Genomic DNA, 21,454 nt, shown 5'->3' with positions numbered 1-21,454 from the left:
AGATAAGCAAACAAAAGCAACTCTAACTCTTAAACCCTTTAGCCTTCTACAGTGCTGAGTGCTCAGTAGGGAAGTCCTGCCGTTTCTTGCTTCTCACAGAAAATGACTTGCAGACACTTTTGAGCTTTTGGAGTAACACAGAATGAATTGATTATGTGTTAGTAATCATATATGCTCATAGTCCTGGAAGTAAATTATGAGGTAACTTTGGGATAACAAATACAATGCCGATATTACTTAAAACAACATCTTGCACTGATGAAAGGAAACATCTTGACAATTGTTTCATAGGCATAAGCTTTTAGATGATGATGCAACTACTTTTATCTTTCCTCCAGTGGCATCTGACACCTTGTGCAATTTCATTGCTAAGTTCCTTCTGCCTTTCCTCCCCCCCCCCCCCCCCCCCCTTTCTTTTTTTTTTTTTTTCCTTCTTCCTTTAGACACAGAATCACACATCAAACTACCCCGGCTGGCACAGCACCACGATTGCTGACAGCACCAGGACCAGTGGTGACAATGCACCTGTTTCCTGTTTGGGGGAACATCACCACTGTACTCCATCTCCACCAGTGGATCACGGTTGCTTACCTGAGGAAAGTGCCTCCCCTGCGCGGTGCATGATTGTTCACCAGAGCAACATCCTGGATAATGTTAAGAATCTCTTAGAATTTGCAGAAACACTCCAGTTAATAGACTCCGTAAGTAGACTTGCTGCCTCAGGTGGATTCGTGTGTGGTCAACAAGTAAGGGGAGAGGAACTGGGACCATCCTAAATGTGTTTCTGGTTTTTTTCTGAGTAGCTTCCAATTGCTACAAGATCTGAAGCTTAGCTTCTGATATAACAAAACGCAGCTGCTCGTAAATGAAGCCCTCAAGTATGGATGTATGCTTTTTGTGGGTATCTCCCTTTCATGCTGCATCTTAGTATGGGAGTGTGATTTTTAGGAAACTGCACAACAGTAGTTTGAAATGATCTCTCCATATTAAGTCTCCATAAAATAAACTCAGAGACATCATGAAAGATTTTAAACAAGAAAATTATACTTATTTATGTTTGAAGTGACACATGCTGTAGGTTTATGTGTGGCTGCTCATGTATCTGCATCATTTTCTAAAAGTTTTTGTTGTAGCTACAATAGCTGCCTTTCAAAGTTTAAGGAGCTTGCCCTGGAATATATGAAGGACTGGAAACATGCATTTTAAAGGCCAGGTAGCTAACTGGCATTGACGTGGGCCTTTTGTCACTGTGGTCTCTGGGGTACTACATGTAACAGAAGTGGCACATTGAAATACATTTGTTGGTGGCACCCTCCTTCAGCAGCAGTCTGCTTCATGCAGCGTCACATCCCATTCAGCATGTCCAGAGGTGTGCAGGTTTGCAGGAGACCGGTCTTGGTTTAGAGACAGGGCACGCATTTTTTGATAGCAAAAGGCACTGTCTTTGTACTCGGCAGAAAACCCTGGGCAAGTAGATATTAGGGACATCATTCGACTCATTGTTTCCTTAGGGACTCAGTTGCCAGCCACACTACTAGGTCATTAGACAGTTTGATGTGATCGAGGTATATATTTCAAACACAAGTAAGTGTTCACGGTGTTACTACTCAAACAGGGTCAAGCTGAACTGAACTGGGAAAGACTTTGTTGTTGTTGGTTATGGGCATATCCTAGCGCTGTATTTTCATGAGGTGGCACTATACACTGTCTTATAGCTCCGTGCCTCCCACGTTGTTTCAGGATCCTTCATCATGGGGTGATCTCAGCAGTTTTGAATTCTTTGAAGACACAGACACTTCGGCTAGCAAAGCTCCCTCAGGCAAAGTCGCGCAGCTTCAGCAAAGAGGGGCCAGTGCTTGTAGACCTCAAGGACACCCCATCACAAACTTGAGCAAAATCATGTTGAGTCAGGGCTCTCCTGGCTCACCAAAGTCCTTATCGTCTGCCTCACAGGGCAGTGCAGCTCCATGGGTCCTTCTTCGCAAAAAGAGAGGGCACTGCAGCCCCTTAGCGAGTGGCCACGGTAGCACCTTGGTCCTAGCTGACGTCAGCAGCTCAACTCCTCCTAAGCGCTCCCCTGTCAAAAGCCTGCCCTTCTCTCCCTCGCAGGTAGATCAAGACTTCTGCACAGATGTTACTAATTCTCAAAAGTCACCCCAGCCTTAACAATTTAGAAACTAATCCTTTGGAACAAATGACTAATTACCGTTGCGCTTGTTGATTTCACTCCGTGTTTGAATCTCCTCACTGCTCTTAAGTCTTCACCACTGAATTTAGATCATCAGCAAGCTAACTGTTGGTTCTCTTTTAAATTCATCTGTGGGGCTTGGGGTGTTTGGTTTGGTTTTTTTATTTAGATCATTTTTTGTAGGGGAATAAGATTGCTTGCTTTGCTCTTGCTGTTAACTCCTTCAACTACTAGAGTTTAACATTTCTGAGCATTTGTAATACTTTCCATCTCTGTCCACTTACAGTATGATTCATTGACCTAGAAAACCTCAAACTGCATTTAAATAGCATTCAGGTTGTGAGACAAACTGACAACAACCAGAAAATTCAAATCATGGCTCGCCATCCTCAACCTGGGCCATGTGGGGTAGAGTGGAATAGGAATGAGGAGAAAAATGGCCTGTTAAAATGGCCTGGCATGCACTTCCAAATTCCTGTTGATGGTTGCTTTGTTTCACAGCTGTAGCACTATTTAAAAGTGTTTTGTTTTTTTTTGTTTGTTTGTGTTGGTTTTGCCTTGGTTTGGCTTTAGTTCTTGAAGTCAGAGAAATGCTATTTCATGAATGATAGTAGAAGATCACTTATAATGATCTCCCACTGTATCTCCCATTACTTATTAGGTATTTTAATCATGTATCATTCATCCAGTGCAGTCCATATTTTCTTACATGCCCTATTTTAATATCTTAATGTGATGCAATTTGAGTCTAGAAGGTAATAGGGTGAATCATTGTCAGAATAAAGGATACCACTAGGCTCATAGATATGTAGAAAAAAGAAATGGAAACAACATTTTAGGTTACTAGGTAAAGCTCATGCAAAAGCAGTTTTCTCCAAACTAATACTGCCACCTCCTTTTCAGTCAGCTGTTCCCATTCCAAAGCACTCCATGCACCCATCAGGGGTGGTGGTTTTCATTTTATGCTGTGAAAACACAGCACTTTGTTTTGAGAGAGATGATAGGAAATTTATTTTCCTGTCATAAACACTTTATTTACTGCCTTAAAAGCGCCTAGATTCCCCATATAAATCTTTGTGGAGTTTCACACAGTTTCCTGTGGGGCTATATCTGAAACATCCCTTACTCATTTCACCCAGTTCTTATTTGGACACGCTGCTCTTAATATTAATGAAAATTTATTTGCAGAAAATCCAAACCAGGCTTTTAAGCTTTGGCTCTTACAGTGGTGGAGAGTGTTTCTCATTGTAATGGGGGTGTCATTTTCTTTGTAGCTTCTTTCTCCATTAATGCTCGTTTTGGCTTCCTGAGTGCTGCAGCCAAACCGTTGCATGTTGTTTTGCCATGTAGTCAGGTACCCCCCCATACACCTACCCACATCGTAGGGTCAGAATCACTTATGTCAATCAAAAGGAAGTAATTTCAATAACGTCAAATTAAGAGGCCAGGATTGTAATCTGGGTGTTCTGGTTGATTCTTCCTTTCCCTGCCTGCAGTTCTTGAACACCTCATCCAGTCATGAAAACCTGAACCTGGACAACCCTGCATTAACTTCCACACCGGTGTGTGGCCATAAGATGGCTGTTACCGCACCATTCCACAGGGACCAGACTTTCAAAGCTCAGAAGGAAAATCATATGTAAGTCTGTTATCGTGTTGTCTTGTTGGATTCACGAGGGTTCATTTCTTCAGGTTTGCAGGCAAAGTGCTGGGTCACTGTATGCTGTATGCAGAGTTGCTTGCTAACAAATACAGATTTTTCTTAATTTGGAGTAAAGCTTCCACTTTATAGCTCTGGTGTAGGTTATTAATACAGAACAATCATGCATATGGACTCGATGAGTTTTTTAAATAAAGCCATTCTACCTTATCACCATTAAAGAGGTGTTCTGCCAGAAAAGCAAAATGGATTATAGGATTGCAGGAAGATATTTGTCCAAGTCTTACAGCAGCCACTGCCTGTATGCATGTATTTCTGTAAAGAGGTAATATTTCCAAGCATGTTCTTTTAAAGTTTTTCTCCCTCTTTTTCAAGTTTCAGAACTCCAGCAATCAAGAGGTCGATATTAGAGAGCTCTCCAAGAACACCCACTCCATTCAAAAACGCACTTGCAGCTCAGGAAATCAAATATGGTCCTTTGAAGATGCTGGTAAGAAGGAAACAATGATAAAAGTTGCTTTGATATTAGTGCAGAGGGATGTTCTGGGACTTGGATGTAACGTTTCTTCCTTTCAGCCTCAAACTCCGACTCATCTTGTAGAAGATCTGCAGGACGTTATCAAGCAGGAGTCGGAGGAATCTGCAATAGTGGCTGGGATACATGAAAGTGGACCCCCTTTACTGAAGAAAATCAAACAAGAGGTAAATCTCAAGCTTACCTGAGGCAATTTAATTCAGCACTCTTTGCTGAGAAACTTATACCAATACCTTTTCTGTTAAATAGCTGTGTCTGTTTTTCTTTCATGTGAGCCCCAAGATCTTAGTGTCGGTTCTATATAGTGTACTAGGCATGCCTAATTCATCTCCCATTGATTTCCATAGAAGCCTTTCTGCTGTTTTCAGCAGGGGTTTGCTTAGGCTGTTCTAATGCAGTTTTCGTTTGAAACTTAAAAAGAAAGAAAAAAATTAGACAGGAATTTGGATTGAATCTTTCTAATATTGGTGAAGACTATAGAAGAACCCCACAGGGACCAAGCTCCATGGAGTGACTTAGAAACCTGAACATTTGAGGACATTGCATTATATTACTTTGTCACTAAAGTTCTAAAAATACGTATATTCTCAGTCCTTTCTAGGGGATTAAACTCCTGAATACTTACAGAGCGCTGAGTGCAAGTATTCAAAGTTTTATTAGGTGGGGATTTCTTTGAGAACCTTGAACTTTTTTCTTCTGTAAAGAGCAAGGGTGCGGTAAAAGACAGTACTGTAAACATGCATTATGTATGGCTGTGAAGAATATTTATTCAATGTATTAAGCAACTGACAGCCTCCTGGTCATTTTTTTTATCATGGTGCCTCTCCTGTTTTCAGGTGGAGTCTCCAACAGATAAAGCTGGAAATTTTTTTTGCTCAAATCACTGGGAAGGAGAAAACCTGAGCACTCAGCTCTTTACACATACATCTACTATGGAAGATGTACCAGTAAGTGCAAGTTTTCACACCACCAAATGATTTTTCTGTTTTATATCCCTGTTCTGTTCTTAAATGCAAGACAGAAAATATTTTGTCTGACCTTCCTTATAAGTAGGCACTATTCATTATTTCTGTGTCGTTTTCCTGTATTAAGCATAACAAGGAAAATCCTGCCTTTAAGTAGATCACTGTAATGCCTGTAGAAGGTAGCAGAAGTTGCAGTCATTGTGCAGCCCACAGTCTTTGTAAAGAGCCTGCACTTGGAAGACATCTGCACCTGCATATAGAAATGACTAGGTCACAGAGTTAAAGCTGGTAAAACAAAAAGTTTTGTTTTGCTTTGTTTTGTTTTGTGCAAAGGAGAGCTTGCATGAGTACAGTTTCCTTTGCTTTGCTGGGGCTATTCAATGTGACTGTTGTTCTTGCACTTGGGAGTTCTACTGGATGAAAAATCTTCGCATGTGACCAAAGCCAAGTCCCAGGGACCCCAGGCTGAGGGCTGCTCCAAGGCTGAGCACTCGTCTGTGACTGTGCCCAGTGTTGCATGTTCTGCAGTCAGGCTGAGCTTGCATTTAATGCATTCAAATTCAGGTTGTTCTTCTGGGTTACTGAAAACTGTTTGTTGTTTTGTTTTTTCCTGTTCAGAATCTTCTTACCAGCTCCATTTTAAAGATGCCTGTGTCTGAAGGGGATAGCAGTTTTCAGAAAACAGTCACAGTACCTAGGAACAGGCCACTAGCTAGTCCTCTGCAGGTAACTATTCTTTGGTAAAAATACTTTTTGTATATAAAGATACATACATAAACTTATGTGCGTATATATATATATATAAATATATATATATAGCTTTCGCATAGAATGGTTTTAAGTTTGGGGAATGGAAGAATAAAATGTTCAGAGGAATGTGGCTGACAATCTCACTTTACCTGTGGAGTGTAAGGATACAGTGGCTACAGCTGTGCCAGGAAGCTGAACAGGGCAAAGCCCTGTGCGTGGGGCATTGTACCTCAGCTGCCTCCGGTGTGACATTGGTAGGACTGAGGATTAACGCGGGCCAGAAGCTTTTTCCTGTAAGCTTCTTGTAGGTGGCTTTGCTGTTTTGAAGAGCAGGAGAGTTGAGTGGTATGCTGGTGGCCAGAACTTGTCACTGGACGTGGGGGAGAGGAGAGACTGGCACTGCCCATCTGCCCAGCATTGCCCATCCAGCTGAGCACCAGGATGGCCTTTCCCTGGGTGCGGGCTGAGGCCGCAACAGGAATGTGGTTGTAACTGGTGAGCTGAAGAGGCCTCATAACCCTTATGGCCAGTTGAATGTCTTGTGATCTCTGAAAGGAATTAAATGTGCAATTGTTGTAATGTAAGCCAGATGGGAAGCTGTTTTTTATGTATTTATGACTTTTCCAAGTGTTAACAAGCATATACATTTGCTATACTTTAAAATGCAGCTGTTATGCAGGGCCTGATCCAAAGCCCACCAAAGTCTTTAGCAACCTCTTTGTCAACTCTTGTGGACTTTAGATCAGGTCCACAGCAAGTGATTCAGAGAACGAAATGCAGTGTACATAGTGATTAATTATCCTTCCACCACAACTCATATTTTTGATGTAGATGAATAAGTGATTTTATAGCTCTTCACATGGGAGAATGGAGGGAAAGTGTTTCATTCCCCAGGGTGAGTCACTGTCAGAAAGGAAATTATAACTCCATAGTTCCTGACTTGCAGACAGATAGTCCACATGGCTAATCTTTTTTTTCCTCCCTCTTTCCAGAATTTACATTAGGGGTTGTTTACAGTAGGAAGGAATGAACAAAGCCTGGTTTTGATTAAGCATCTCTAACCAGGCATTATAAAGTGAGATACTAAAATTTCACACATGTCCCTGTTTGGCATAGTTTGCCATGGAGTATGTCTGTATTTTGCACTGCGGAATCATCTGATGAAAAGCAGCTTTGAAGAACAGGGACTGTGTCCCCACTCTGCATGGGGGTGTCCGCAGGGGCCGAAGACTCTCACTCCCTGTTGCTTATTTGATCTTTTCTCACCAACTGTGTTTCTTAGCTGCACTGTGATAGATGGCTAAGAGGAGGGGGTTTGAAGATCCACTGCCTCTGGGTTAGGGCAGTTATTTAGAAGCTGAATTCAGACTGTCTCATGGCAAAGGAGCCCCAGGCTCCAGCTTTGCAGGGGTCACTGGAGCTCCCCGGCTGGCATGTGGGAGGAGGCTGCTGGTCCCCAGGTGCTCAGCCTCGCTGCCTTGCCAGCGTGCCAACACTTGGCCATGTCTCCTGGCCAAACTCTGGGCTTCTCCGTAGGTTTAGGGCAACGTTTTTGGGTAGCTAAACAGAGTATATTGTGGGTTGTCCCGTCAGTGGTAGTTGCCTTCATTCTGCCTGTAATAAAAGTGAAGAGTCTGAGGTGCCTGTAAAATAGGATCTTCTGATCTTTGGCATAACAGTGTTATGTTTCCTGCTATCTAAAAATAATTTCTTTACAAGCTGCTGTCAATGAAAGGGCTTGTTTAACCTTCTCTCCTCACTCATGCTGATTTTTGTTCAGGAAGTTTACACGAGTCAGTCTGTGGGCCGTTCTGGATCCCATTCTTCAGTCATTGCTCGGGAAAAGCATGTTAGAAGTCAGGTATTCTCATTGTTTGGATAAAGAGGACTTTTCCTTAAGTAGGAACTGAGTTAAAAAGGACTCCCTAGCTCATCTCAGTGTTTAAAACATGTTGAACTGAAAGAAAAAGCAGTTGTAAAAAGCCCCAAAGTGAATACTTAGCATGCAGCTTCTTGGTGTACCACTATGAATGTAAAATTATTCTCTTGACCAATGAAAGAAACATTGAGTGTTTCAGCTGAAATGTAATCCTACATGAAGAATGAGCCATTCTGTTATGGTGGCACAGACAGTTTTTTCAGAATGAAATACAGACGTTTTATAACAATGCGGTATTGTCTACCTATCCCTGCACACTCTGATTTGGACTTAGTGTCATGGCTAAAAAGGAGAATCTTCATCCCTGGTAAGGCTGCTTGGCTTCATGTCAGAGGGGACTGTGGCCCCGTACAGCTCAGAAGGGACATGCAGTCTAGCTCTGTTTCACACCAGAAGCTGCTGCTGCTCTGTCCTTACTGCTTCTCCCTCTCCATCCCAGTGGAAATGGATGTGTGTGATGAGGACACAGCATGTCTAAAGGTGCAAAGCAATTGGAAACATTAGTGTTTGTGCTTGACTTTGAGTGGTAGCATTTTGTACATGACCAGTTTTTAGCATGTTCTTGTTCTATGCTTTCTACACCTCCTAGTTTTGGTATATTGCCCTCATATATGTACACACACATGGATGCACATATGAACACTGGACTAAATCTATTCATTCCATGCAGGTAGGTGTTAAACACCAGGGAACCCATCAGGGTGAAATTTAATTGTGTCTGCATACGTTTACATTGCTGTTGTTAATATTTTGGGCCTGGTCCAACTGTTCTTACTTAGGCAAATTCTCATTGACTTCAGTCCAAGTAAGCATTATAGCGCACTCTGCACCTTGGGATGCATGCATGGAGAGGGAAGAGAGAAAGGGAGCACGAAAGTTACTTTTAATATGCTTGGTTCTTAAAATTCCATTTTCTCTTAAATTTGAACTTATGTAAGAGGGAAGTAGTATGTTTACCAGCCCACAGTATTTTTCATTGCTTTAATAGTTTGCACTGCATTTGCATAAAGAAAATTATATTTGGCTAGCAATAAACTCACCAAAATGCCTGGTTACTTACTGTTTTGCTGTAATTTCAAAGAAGGCAAGAGTAATGAATGTTCAAAACAATCTTTAAGGATATTTTTTACTGCATTTTGGGTATATGTCTGATCATATGCAACTTAGTAAATAATAGTTGATAGCCATATCAGATAGCACGATACGATTGTCATAGTGAATGAGGAGGAACAGCATGTTGCATCATTTGGCATGTGAGATCAGCTGTGTATAACTGTACTGGGAGTATGGTGGTATCAGTGTTGCACTAGAGCAATGTGGGGAGAAAAAGTTTCCTTAGACCCAAGAAGAGTTTGGGCTTCATCCTCATTTGATACCCTGTAAAACATGGGATGTAAAGGCAGCTGTGTGTAGGATTTTTCCAAAAAGGTGTGAAGGTTCAGCCAGCTTCTTTGTCCTGCATGACACATCTCATGGTAGGGCATTGAGCATTCCTTCACTGGCAGGAATAGGAGATGTCTCACCAAACCCACATTATGCCTTGGGGTGGAATTACTCCTACACGCCATTGCATGGATCCCAAATACTTATGCTTTATATTGGTGGAGTTAGTTACAACCTATATTTTTGCACCCTATGTTTTTGTCGCTCAAGCAATACTCAGTTGCATGGCAGGGAGGTTTTGGCCTCACTAGCAACTTTTCCAAGGGTTAAGATTTTGAAATAACATACTCCCTTATTGAGGTAAGCTGGTGGTCTGCACTGAGCCTTTGCTTGAATAGTGCCTCGTAAGTGGTTACATAAACCCCCTCTGTTTCTCACCCTTCCTATGTAAAAGTTATGTTTTATTTCACATTATGTTCTTTAGCAGTAACAGTACATAATACAAACTATCCTAACACAGGCATTTTAACAGATGGAAAAGTAGGCTAAATCATAGACCACCTAACCCTGCAGGCTATCAAAAGACACCGTGAAATGGAACCTTTTAAGAAAATAGCACTGCTTTGATATCTTCTTCTCCCAGTAACAAAGGAAACAACACAAGGTAGAAGCCCTGCAAGCTAAAGAGAATGTTCTTCAGCCCCTAGATCCTGTCACTTTCCATTTTTTAACCACAGACTGACACGTTTCAGCTCGAATTTCCTGACTTTCAGCGGTTTATGTAACCATTTTCTTTAAAGAGTAAGTTTAAAGGATTTTAAAAGTTACTTGGTTAACCTTTTCAAGAGTGCGAGCTGTCATTAAGCTTAATTTTCTCCATTTAAAAAGTCAAATGTGGAATTTTCATTTGCAGCTGGTTCTAAGACGCAGTGTATAGGTGAGGCAGCATGCTCTCCTGCAGCAGCAGACTTTCTCTGGTTTTCCTCCATGGCTTTTTGGGGGCAAGATGATCCTGAAGTCTCATACTCTTCTTTGTTTAATCAAGGGAGAGGGGGCCCTAGGAGTTTTTAAGATTTGCACAGCAAGGGAAGGTAGCCCTGCAGGTTTCCTTACTTGTGTTGTCTCTTCTCTCGTCAGTGCCTGATGTGTGCAGGAGCTGTGCTTGGCACAGCTCAGGGAGCAAAAGGACATTTGAAGTTACGAGTCAGTCATCGCATGTTTTCCTCCCAGGGCAGCAGAATCTGGGTTGCAAACAGATCGGGAGTTACAGCTGCCCTGAGCAGGCAGTGGTCTCTCAGAAGGAAGAAAAGTGACAGACTATCAGCCATTTGCAGCAATGTGTTCTGATCCGTGAATAAAAATTAGTTAAGGGCGAAACTAGAAAGGAACTGAATATCCTAACGTGAGTTGCAGGTGCTCAACCCATTTCCATATCTCTTACATTAATCTTACTTGGAAAGCTCATACATCTCAAACAGGAGTTTTGTCTTGAGTAAGGTCTTCAGGGTTAAGCTCTTAAAAGCACCACCAAATAGCTCCTTCTGGCTCTCGTAGCAGGGTTATAATAGAAGCTGAAAAGTTGGACCATCTTACTTTCTCACATTTAGCAAGCTGTATTTCTGAGCAACTGGGGAAGCCCCAGAGTTTAGAAAGCTGTCCCATGCCCCAGAGGAGAACTAGCAACAAGAGCAGAAATAGTGCTCTGCCTTAGCAAATGAAGTAGGATTCATTTATGGTCACTTGAGTATTTTATTTAGTCTTTACTGTCTGGTCTTGATAAGGAAAAGGGCTTCTCTTGGTTCTGCCTTCTTACAGAATAGAAAGCCATACTATTCTACACGGTGTGAATCGTATTCTGCTAGGAAATTGCCTTGTTTGGGGCATTGATTACTGTTTCAGAAGGAGTGCTGCAGTTCTGTTGCAAGCCTCCTTTTTAGCAGCATGTTCTTCAAAGTACCCATACTGTGTAATCTAAGGGAAAACTGGCAAGAAATCCAGCTTTTTGAGGTCGAGAAACATGATAAGATACCTTCTAATAGTCTGAGCCTTCTAAATATTTTAAACATTTTGGCTTTTTTTTTGGTTTTAATTGGCAGCACAACTTGGCTAAACAAATGGGAACGTATGTAACACCAGTAACTTTGCTGAAGATACCAGCCAGTGTAGTGGAGCTTTAAAATCTGTCTTCTAAGACAGTTCTTTGCCCAAAGATTTTTACTAGACTTCCATCAGCTTGGGAGCTTGATACTGCAGGACTGCAGCAGTGTTTGGATTTTGACATCCACTGCTAACACACAAGCTGGTGTAACACAGAAGCTCTCGTAAGCTGTGCAGACAGCACATGGAAAGGCGGTCGAGGCTCCGAGTGCAGAAGGACCAGTTCTGTTAGAAAGGCACCTTTCCACAGGGTTTTTTTTTCCTTACTCTGGTCTGTTTTCTCTAGATGGTCCAAGTTTTTATTTAAAGTGCTTTAACTGGATATCCCAGTTACAGCTTTGACCGTTTGTTTACAGTTTGCATCTGCCTGAGGGCAGTTGAAGGCACATTACAGGATAAGTGAGGTAGTTTTACTGCCAGAAGAAGGATGTGCTGGTAGGATTACTGAGGTTAAAAAAAAAAAAAAAAAAAAAGCCAGGGAGAATGATATAGCTGGAATTGTACCATGGGTCTGTAATTTTATCCTATGGGAATTCATAGTAGTACACCACCTTCTCCCCGCCACTCCCTGTTTTAACTTTAAAAGAGAAAACTGCTGCGTGTGGAAGAGAAAAATACAGCTGGAAGTACTGGCTGAAAAGCTTAAATTCTTTTAATTGACAGCAAAACTAAGAGCAGTTTCCTGCTCTTTGAGTCAATTAAAAAAATACATACATAGAATGAATTGTACTGCAGAAATCCCTTTCTTTCCCCACTGGCTAGGAATTTAGGTGCCAAAAGGAACACCTCACTCTTAGATGGCTGAATATAAGTAGAATGAATCCCCTGAATTAATGAAAACATGCCTGTCAATTTTGGTGGGTTTGGGGTCAGGCCTTTTGGCTTCTCGTTACAAAACTTTTGTGCGTCTGTCACTGATTTGCAGAGTTGGACCTTTAAATGTGGCAGGGGACATGCAGCGAGCATTCTGCAAAAGGAATGATCTGAGGGGTTTCTATGCTGTTTTCCTGCATGGCTCTAGCTCTCTGCCTGGGTCTTGTCTCTTCTGATGGATTTGCTAGGCACTGCTTTTGTGGGGCACTGCTGCCGTCCTGCAACAGAGCCCAGTCAATGCTTGCTGCGATGCTGGCATGGAAGGAGGCGTTGTGCTTTTCCCTTTTTACCGAGGGATCTTGTAGTTGTGTGTGCCCAGACCTGGCAAGGCATTCTGCCTGGGTCGTGGGACCCAGCGCTCCCTGCCAAGGAGGGAAGTAAAACTTCTCGCGTCGGGATGACTTTCACATGTGCCTCCGGCGCTGCGCTGCGGGGCTGGCAAGGCAAAGGCATTGTGCTTTGTTTTGTGTCGGCTGCCAAGAGCCAAGGCTTCAGACAGAAAATGTTTATTAAAAATACCCACTTTAAATGTTGTCATCTGAGTTCCCCAGGATAGAATTGAAAACTTAGTAAATATACTACTTCAGAAAATACACTCCTTTGGGTCAAATTCTGCTTGCTTACTAGAGAGAAGCTCTCACCACTGTCAGTGAGACTGCAAAGTTAGCCTCTCTTCATAAATTTGTCATAAGAGGAGAGAAAATAGTGTTGTGTATTTCTGGGAAAATAATACAAGGGTCAAAACTCTGTGGGGAGATTCTCCCACGCTGTCTCTACGGCAGAACTTGACTCAGTTGTTTCGAGCAGGCTCAGGTCAGGGTCTGGCTGATCCCCCTGCGGCTTGCTGTGCCTGCTGCCCAGCGCTGCCCGGGGCGGCTGAGCACGGAGCCGGGGCAGGGGGTTACTGCCTGCCTGAGCAGCTTCTGCTGCACTGACATCGGGTTAAACGAAGACCAGGCTTTCACTGGAATGAGTGACGTGTAGCAGCATGCTGAGATGTTGGAGATACCAGCATACAGATTTTTTTTTTTTCTTCTCTAAGCACACGGCTGTTAATACAAAGAGCTCAGTGTAGATAGTAATGATTAAGCCTAATTTATGAAATAGGGACACTCCTTGCCTGAAGTTACTTCTGTTTTTTAAAAATGGACGTAATGTGACAGATGGACTTTTCCTTGCATGTTTTCAGTTATTTAGGGGACTGCTGATCTCTCATTCCTAGACCAGTGCATTGAAGCTTTGGGGGATCACAGGGCAATAATGGTTCGACGCATATTTTTGTCCTTTGAAATGATGGATATTCTGGAACTACCAACTGCCTTTGAGGTGTACAGACCAAATCTGACTTCTGAGTAAAACCAGTAGCATTGTACCCGGCATTAATTTGGTCCCTGATGCAAATACCTGTAAAACAACAGGGTAAAGTACTCACAGGTGCAAGTCCTGCTGTGGATCAATAGGAGGCTGTAGGTTCCCAGCTGATGTAGGTGCCTTTGAAAAAGTTACCCTGGAAGCTGTTTAACCAAAACATAAAAGAAGCAGTGGCGTGTCGCATGCATGTCTGCGGCATGCAGAAAGTATGTCACACCTGCTTTTTGGCTGTGGAGTGTGCCCTAGGGCTGAGCCACAGCATGAGGTGTACAGCCAGCCCAGGTAGAACCACTTTAGAAAAGAGGTGTGTGGCATGTTTGTTCACTTCACAGATGCAGCTTTCCTGCAAAAAGCTGCAGAAATGTAATGATTTGAGGCCTGACCTGGTTCTCCTTCACACGAGGAACTCCCACTGAAGCTTAGCAAGAGTTCTGCCTGCAAAAAGGCATCAGGAGCAGAGACCATATCCAGAACTCATCTACAGAGTGGAGAAAGCTGTCTCCAGAGAAGCCCAGCTAAAGTTTCCGGAGGATTAACGTGCTTGCCCTCATCTTGGCCACGCTGCTTACTTACTCATTGGTTTCGTCCCTTTTAGACTGTAAGCACTCCAAGGCAGGGAACCTCGGTCCCTGTGTTTGTACCAGTGCCCTGATTAGGGCGTATTATGAGAAATTATCTTTATTTCATATGTTGCCTAGCCTTTTACTATCCATATGTCTTCGATAACACTGTTTACAGTCAGAAGAGCATTCTCTAAACATTTAGGCCAGAGAATAATTTAAGGATCCTCTTGTAAAGTTAGCAACTACAAGGAGCAACATGAGGAGCCACGGGCACATCAGGACAGTTCTGCTCCTGGCAGGTGGTTTTGCAGTCCACTAATTTCGCTTCACCCAGTGTCCCAGATGTTGGGAAGGTTTTGGCCATCTCGCTACACAATGTAGATCTTTGTCCTTGTTGAAAGCAGAGGAAAATAGAGAAGGATTTCTCCTGACTTGTCTTTGTTGGTGGATCTTGGGCATAGACCTCCATATTCAGCAGTAGTGGGATCCCCTTGCTGGCAGGCAGCTTTCCATTGACGACAGCTGTGTCCATTTTTGTAATGCAGGGCATTAGTACAGCTAGCTCTATATGGTAATAGAGGTTTTATTCATGGCTTTGGGAATATCTCGTTGTGGAAAAGCAGACACACAGAGTAAGTGAAAGAGTTCAGTGGGGAAAAAAAAGGAAAGTGTGTTTAAATGTGTGTGTATACTGGTAAATTGCAGAAGCTTTGAAATTTCATTACTGTTTATAGCTCAAGGCAATGAGAAACATCTCACATATATAGTGAGTAAATAAATACAGTGTGCACAGCCCTCTGCAGATACGTTTATCTCATTTTAACATTATACTAAATGGTGTCTGTAACCTCCATAAATACCACAAGAAGTGAAATGGCTTTCATGATAATTAAAATGCTGTTTCTGCTGAGAGTAGCGGACCAGCCCGCCCCCCCCCCTTTGCCGGAGGAGCTCTGCTAATGGGCATGTGCTAATTGCTGCGCACAGGTGAAAGCAGCTCTAAGCGCAGGAGGTTTTGTTAGCTGTGGTCAGGCTGTCAAGATTGTCGGGTTTGTTTAGGGAACACAAGGGCAGAGCAGCTGTATTTCTAGAACGGAGGTTCAACAGGAATTTGTGCGTGGTCATAGCACTGAACATTGCAACTCTGGGCTTTTAGCCTGCCTGTGCCCTGTTGACTGTAAAGTCCACCTGCGAGTAAATTCTCTTTTTGGACCTTTCACGGAAAGGAGGGATTAAAGGCAAAGCTAAGGTATGGCCCTGTAGAGAAGGCACTTTGAGAGAGAAGTGGGGAGGTTTGGGTCCTGGCTCTTGTGGCATGCCCCTCTGCAGGGCACCTGATCTGCCCACCCTGCTGCTGCTACCTGAGAAGTGGGGGTGATTTTTTTTTTGCCTGTTGTGTTGAGATTCCAGTTTCTCTGGAGATGGGACAACATCCTGCTGCCTGTTCATGTGACACTTAAGAGCACCGGGCCCAGCTTCGGCAGGGTCTACAAACAGATCACATATCATTCACCCCAAATCTCTCTGCCTGCTTCTAATTTAGCATCTGAACAGCACGTGGGAGTCGGCATCCTGCGGGAAGATCGAGGATCAGATGGCCCTGACGGATCAGGCGCGCAAGTACATGGCCGCCTTCCCCACCCGGACTCTGGTTATGTGAAAGGGTCGACAGACAGCGAAGCATTATGGTTTTGAGAACACTTCACCTCCACTGGGAAATTCCTGTTCCTCTGCGTGAAAACTTCATGAATGGGAGAAGAGCCTATCTTTGTTGTGGTACAACAGTTGGGAGCAGCACAAAGTGCATTTAGTCACTCAGCATATATATTCTTGTTGGATTTCACCCAACTTAAGAGGATTTTTTTTTTTTTAATGATACTTGCCTAAATTATTAGGTATTAAGTTTGAATCAGTAATTAATGATCTTAAGTGCAGGCTTATAATAAAATAATTTTTTCTTGTACTTTTTGAGATCAGGCAGACCTAATACACCAGTATTGTTATTTCAGTGATGTGCTAGCAAGGGGTGGGGTTTTGTTTGTGTCTTTTTAAAAATTTTTTTATAATAAAAGAGCAGGTACTCAAACAGATATATTTTAAATCACTGAACAAAATGCATTGGTGTAAAATACTGAAGCAAAAAGCATTACTACAAACACCAGTCTGTGCAAAGGGGAAAAACTGATCAAGATTATGAATGCTCAAACATCCATGCCTGTTGAAATACTCCTTTTGTTATGGTTATAGACCATTATACATTGTGTGTTTCTGTTTGGGGGGGTAATTAGCTTGCTTTAAAAAATATTACTGTATGAAACATAGATTTATGAGAAAAATTATATTTTTATTCAGTAATTTAATTTTGTAAATGCCAAATGAATACTGTGTTTTGCTGCTACAGACCTTAGTGTGTAGACATGCTGCTAGTGTAAAAGGAGCAGTAGAGCTTTATATGGAAAGAAAAATAATGTTAGCTAATTGACTATGCACTAGCATTTCAGACTTTTTTATTTTATTTTTTTTACATCATTTATACTTTTCCCCCTTTTTTTATAAGCCATATTTTTGAACACTGTTCCTGGGAGATTTCTTTTTTGTCTGGATGTGTTGTTTTGTTTCTCATTGGTTTGTAACAGCATGCATTGCACCTTCATATGTTTGGGAGAACACTGTCTTGTTCATGTTGTCTGTTTTGTTCCACGTCTAGCTAATTGTTCCCTAACTTGGGTCTTGTACTAAATCAGGTTCTTAAAAATACATGGTTCTTCATACTGCCGTACCAAATCTTTATCGATATGGCAAAACACTGATTTTATTTTATTTTTTTATTGTTTGGGTTTTTTTTATAACAGCCTCTGACTTTGCTGCCTTAATAGCATTTGGTGCAGCTTCATCTGCACTTAATTTTTTATACGACAATGTACTGCCTTGTAGATAAATAAAGTGTGTTCTTTTTTACTTAAACCCGCACGGCCTCTTAATCTTGTTTTAGTGTTTTGGCAGTGGTGTTACAGGCAACAGTCAAGCCAAGAAGGTTTTTTTCCAGCCCATTCAGATAAGTAAGGAATACTGTTTTGCACACCGTAGGCAGCTTCAGCATCCTCAGTTCTCACTGATTGTTAAGGAAGTGGAAGGAGCACAGCACAGAACAGTAAGTACTGAGCATGTTGTAGACTCGAGGCACATCTCTGGTGACACCAAAGTCCAGGTCAGCGTCAGCCGGCAGGAGGCTTATTGCTCCTTTTGTGCAAAACTGCTGTTCTCCCATAATGCTGGCTAGTGCATTTTTCATCTGAGACCGTCAGATCAGGCGTCAATTGAATAAGAGCAAAATATTCTGGAGTCCCTACGCTGTAGAACAGATTTTTTCATGCTTGTCTTAGGAAACCAGAGGTGAGAATGTACTTTGAAACCCTGGTGCGTTACACTGCACAGCAAATAATTGGGCAGAGCTGCAAAGCCTCATGCAGTGTAAATGTTGAGGATGTTCAGCCCTGGGTAGGCTAGACAGTAAAAGCAATTGCCAAAAATTAAAAAAAGATGCAACCTGCCAGGAAAAAAATTGCATTTTATTTAATAGCTTGAAAATAAATTGTTTGCTAAAATTTAAGTTAATGCAAGCAGTTCAAAGTCAGACCTCTTGAAAGCAAAATTCCACTCCATGAAGGAAGGAATGCCTATTTCCAAGTGTATGTAGCCACATATGGGCTGAGAGCCCCGAAGGGTACCTGGGTACCTTTTACTCCTTTTTACCCCTTCCCCAGCAGCCTGCCTAGTCCTCCAAGCTGAAGGCACATGCTATCCCTTGCCCCATGCAGTGCACAGAAAAGGAGGAGCAAAAAGGCCTTTGCGCTTTTCTCTTTCAGCGTGAGAAGGGACAGGTGCTTGCAGCAGCCCCCTCCACGTTTGCCTGTTTCCCATCACCCCCACAGGCAGTTCAGGCTCTCACCAAATGCTGGGGGGCCAGGGTAGAGTCAGCCCGGAGGTGGTTTTGCAGCAGTTACCGCAGGCAGGACCCCAGCGCTGGGTATGGATTACAGAGAAGGGGAAGTCTGCGGGAGCGCTTGCCTGTGCAAAAGCTGCGGGCTCACACCATGAAAATGCTTGTGCAAGATGCAAGGGAGGACTGCGGGATTCGGTGTGCAACTTGGGAAGAGGGAAATTGCTTAAGCAATGCCTTACGGCTTAGAAAGGAGAAAAAAAAAAAAAAAGGGAAAAAGAAACACCAAGCTTACAACAGGTCTTCAAAGCAAAGCTCTTGCCTTGTAGGGCTCCAGCTGTAACTGCACCTAGCGTGGCTGAGTTTAAACAGATCATTATCTAGCGCCTGGTGCGGATCAGTGCCGGGAACCGTGGAGGCTCACCCTGCAGGTGCCTAGCGTGAGGACTGGGGTTTTCTCTCCTATACCTTCAATTGCTTTAAAACCTATTTTTAACATACAAAACCATTGCAATAATTGTCTTGTGGATGGGCACGCTTAGAGCTAATACAGAGGAAAATGTTTCTTTTTCCTCTTTCTCATTTCATTGAAAATGCAAAACACTCAGTAGATTAAGGCTGATTTGCATATGTTTCTGCATGCATGTGGTGCTCAGCGTGAGTGAAGGAAGAGGCTTTGTTTGAACACTGTAGCCCAGGAACCTGATTATTCTCCGCCCCCCCCCCCCCCCCCCCCCCAATACTAAGTTTCCTTCGCAACAAAGTGCCACCTCCTGCATGTGTTTCTCATGCAAATATCGCCATGTGACCACGCTCTGCTTACTGTCTGAAATACACATCTTTCTTTCAGAGGTCCAGACCAAGTCCTATGCGTTGGTCAGGCAAGACCTATCCCAAGGCAGGTCCATGTAGTGGCCTATTTGGCCTTGCAGTGGCCCTTTGCACAGGTGTATAAGCCATCCCAGACCGGTTTAAAACTAGAGTAACCTACCAAAACGAAGGGAAAACAGGTTCAGTCAAGTTCTCATTTAATGGAGAGTAGATATTTGGCTCAAATTCCTATTAACTTTTTTCTTCACTGTAATTATAACTTAATAATGTTGTCGGTGGGAATTCTTTTGATTTCTGAAAAGAATTTAAATTATCATTTCAGCATGTGCCACTAATTAAAAATGAAGAGGCAAAGGAGCCAGGGCAAAAATAAAGGAAAATACCGGAATGTGAGATATTTCCCAGCTAGACCCTGTAATTCTCCAGCTCTCTATGCCAGAAAGTCCCAGTGGTTCAACTCCCACAGGTCTGACCTATGTGACAGCTGTAAGCCTAAACTGAAAAAGTGCCAGAGCTTGTACTGGTTTGGGAAAAAACATTATAACTTGAATGAAAGAGATGGACTTTTGAGTTAGGAGCCAAAATAACAAGTCTGCTGAGGGTAAAGCACAGAGCACAGCATTAAATATCTTGTAGCACAGTGACCCTTCAAAAAAGCCAGAAGAAAAGTTTTTTTTCTTAGTATTTGCAATCTTGATCCTTATCCAGGTCAGCTAAGGCAACAGCAATCTGCCCTCCCTCAAGCCCACACAGTCAGGCACGTAAGCAAAGGGTGTTTCTGTAGGGTTGTGACTGGAGCATCATAATCGTCACCTCCTGTTACTTCTGCCACATTTAATTGTATTTCTGTCTCAGCCCTGATTTGAAACAGGGGTGGTGGCAAAGGACAGAACCCCCCTTTGTTCCTAGAAATCTATTTAAAATGTTTTGGGTTGGTTTGTTGGGTTTTTTTGTTTGTTTTTTTTTTTTTTAAAAGAGCATGTTAAAAATATTTCTGTTCAGGAAAGAACGATTTTGAGGCACTGGTCTGCATGTTGCTTGTCTACTTACTCCTTAGCGTGGGCAGAGTCCATCGATAGCCCAGACATTACTCAGAAGCAATAAAGGGGTTTTGCCTGGGTGGCAAAGGAAAGACACTGGCCACATCTTTCAATCACCAGGCTAATGTCTTAATTCAAAAAGAAGTCGTATTTCCTGACCAAATGCAGTTGTCCCCTTTGTTTGCCTCTTAGCTTTGAACTTGACTTCGATGTCTCAGCAGTCTTCACTGCAGACCCTGGTACCAGCATAAACTGGTTTGTAACTTTTTTTGCTCTCAGTGAAGGATGCAGGTGAGATAATGATGATAGACCATAAGGGTCCAAATTCTGCCTTCAGCCGTGTTAGCAAGCTGGCAGTGGTTAGACAGCTCATTGCTAAGGGCTGTAAAATGCTATTATTTTTCCACAGATTATTTGTGATCAGTTTATTGGGGTTTTCATAATCCTCTTGATACATGATATTTCTAAAAGGCATTTTTCCAATCCATTTGAGTATCAGAACAGTTGCTGATTTATTTTTTTTTGTTGTTAAAAAAGCCTCCGCTTCTCAGACTGCATGGATCCGCATTTACAGACTAGCTTGACTCACACCCGAGGAAATTTCATTTCATGGGGAAACAACTTTTACTACTTGATTAAATTACCACTCATCGCTACGGCTCCAAGATGCGCCCTGTACACACATCTGTCAGAGAAACCCTTGCAAACGGCGAAGAAGAAAGTTTCAGGAAGCTCTCCCCAGACAGGTTTCTACACTAACCATAGAGACCACCTCTGCATCTCCCGGTTCCTGCCGGGCCAGCTGCGAGCCTGCTGTCACCCTCCCGATAAAGTCAGCCCCAAGAGAGTCTTGAAAGGGTGCCTGCAGGTGTGCTTTCCTGCCCGCACTGCCTCTAATGCTTCATTAACTCTCTCATCAGCGTACACCAGCACAGGAGTTATCTGAAGGCGAAGGGAGGCCGTGACTACTTAAGTGATGGGGTTTTGGTATCTGTGTTTCCTATGAGCTCAAGGCGGAGACCTCAGAGGTGCCGTCTCAGCCTTCCTGTGTAGATAAAGGCGCTGCCAGCCTGTGCTGCCGGCAGGGAAATGGAAATCTGCAGGGGGTTATGGCTCCTACCTGCCCAGCCAAGCCCCGCTGCACCTCAGAATTAAACAGAGAAACAGCCATGGTTTGCTGCAGTCAAAGGTCTGAAATACCTATCAGTGAAGTAATAAAGAGATGACACTTGGCTTTTCTTTCGCTCTCTGTTCACCCT

At 42.9% G+C, this 21,454-nt stretch overlaps 1 protein-coding gene across 3 annotated transcripts in view; it reads left to right on the top strand.

Moving 5' to 3' along the window:
- The window catches only part of MYB (MYB proto-oncogene, transcription factor), a 28,897-nt gene extending 11,549 nt beyond the window's left edge, over positions 1–17,348 (top strand). For 2 of the 3 annotated variants that reach the window (XM_056343786.1, XM_056343785.1), the window contains exons 9-16: positions 444–701; positions 1,741–2,109; positions 3,685–3,827; positions 4,224–4,338; positions 4,425–4,550; positions 5,220–5,330; positions 5,967–6,074; positions 15,928–17,348. In XM_056343786.1, the coding sequence (XP_056199761.1) occupies positions 444–701; positions 1,741–2,109; positions 3,685–3,827; positions 4,224–4,338; positions 4,425–4,550; positions 5,220–5,330; positions 5,967–6,074; positions 15,928–16,044 (1,347 nt within the window). In that variant the 3' untranslated portion in view covers positions 16,045–17,348. The remainder of the gene's footprint in view (positions 1–443; positions 702–1,740; positions 2,110–3,684; positions 3,828–4,223; positions 4,339–4,424; positions 4,551–5,219; positions 5,331–5,966; positions 6,075–15,927) is intronic. The other variant, XM_056343787.1, reaches the window with a different exon arrangement.
- Positions 17,349–21,454: the final 4,106 nt, after the last annotated feature.

Source organism: Falco biarmicus, chromosome 6 (genome assembly GCF_023638135.1).
Source record: "Falco biarmicus isolate bFalBia1 chromosome 6, bFalBia1.pri, whole genome shotgun sequence".
Lineage (NCBI taxonomy): Eukaryota > Metazoa > Chordata > Aves > Falconiformes > Falconidae > Falco > Falco biarmicus.
Note: the sequence above shows the minus strand (reverse complement) of the source record. Positions and strands in the feature narration are given on the sequence as shown.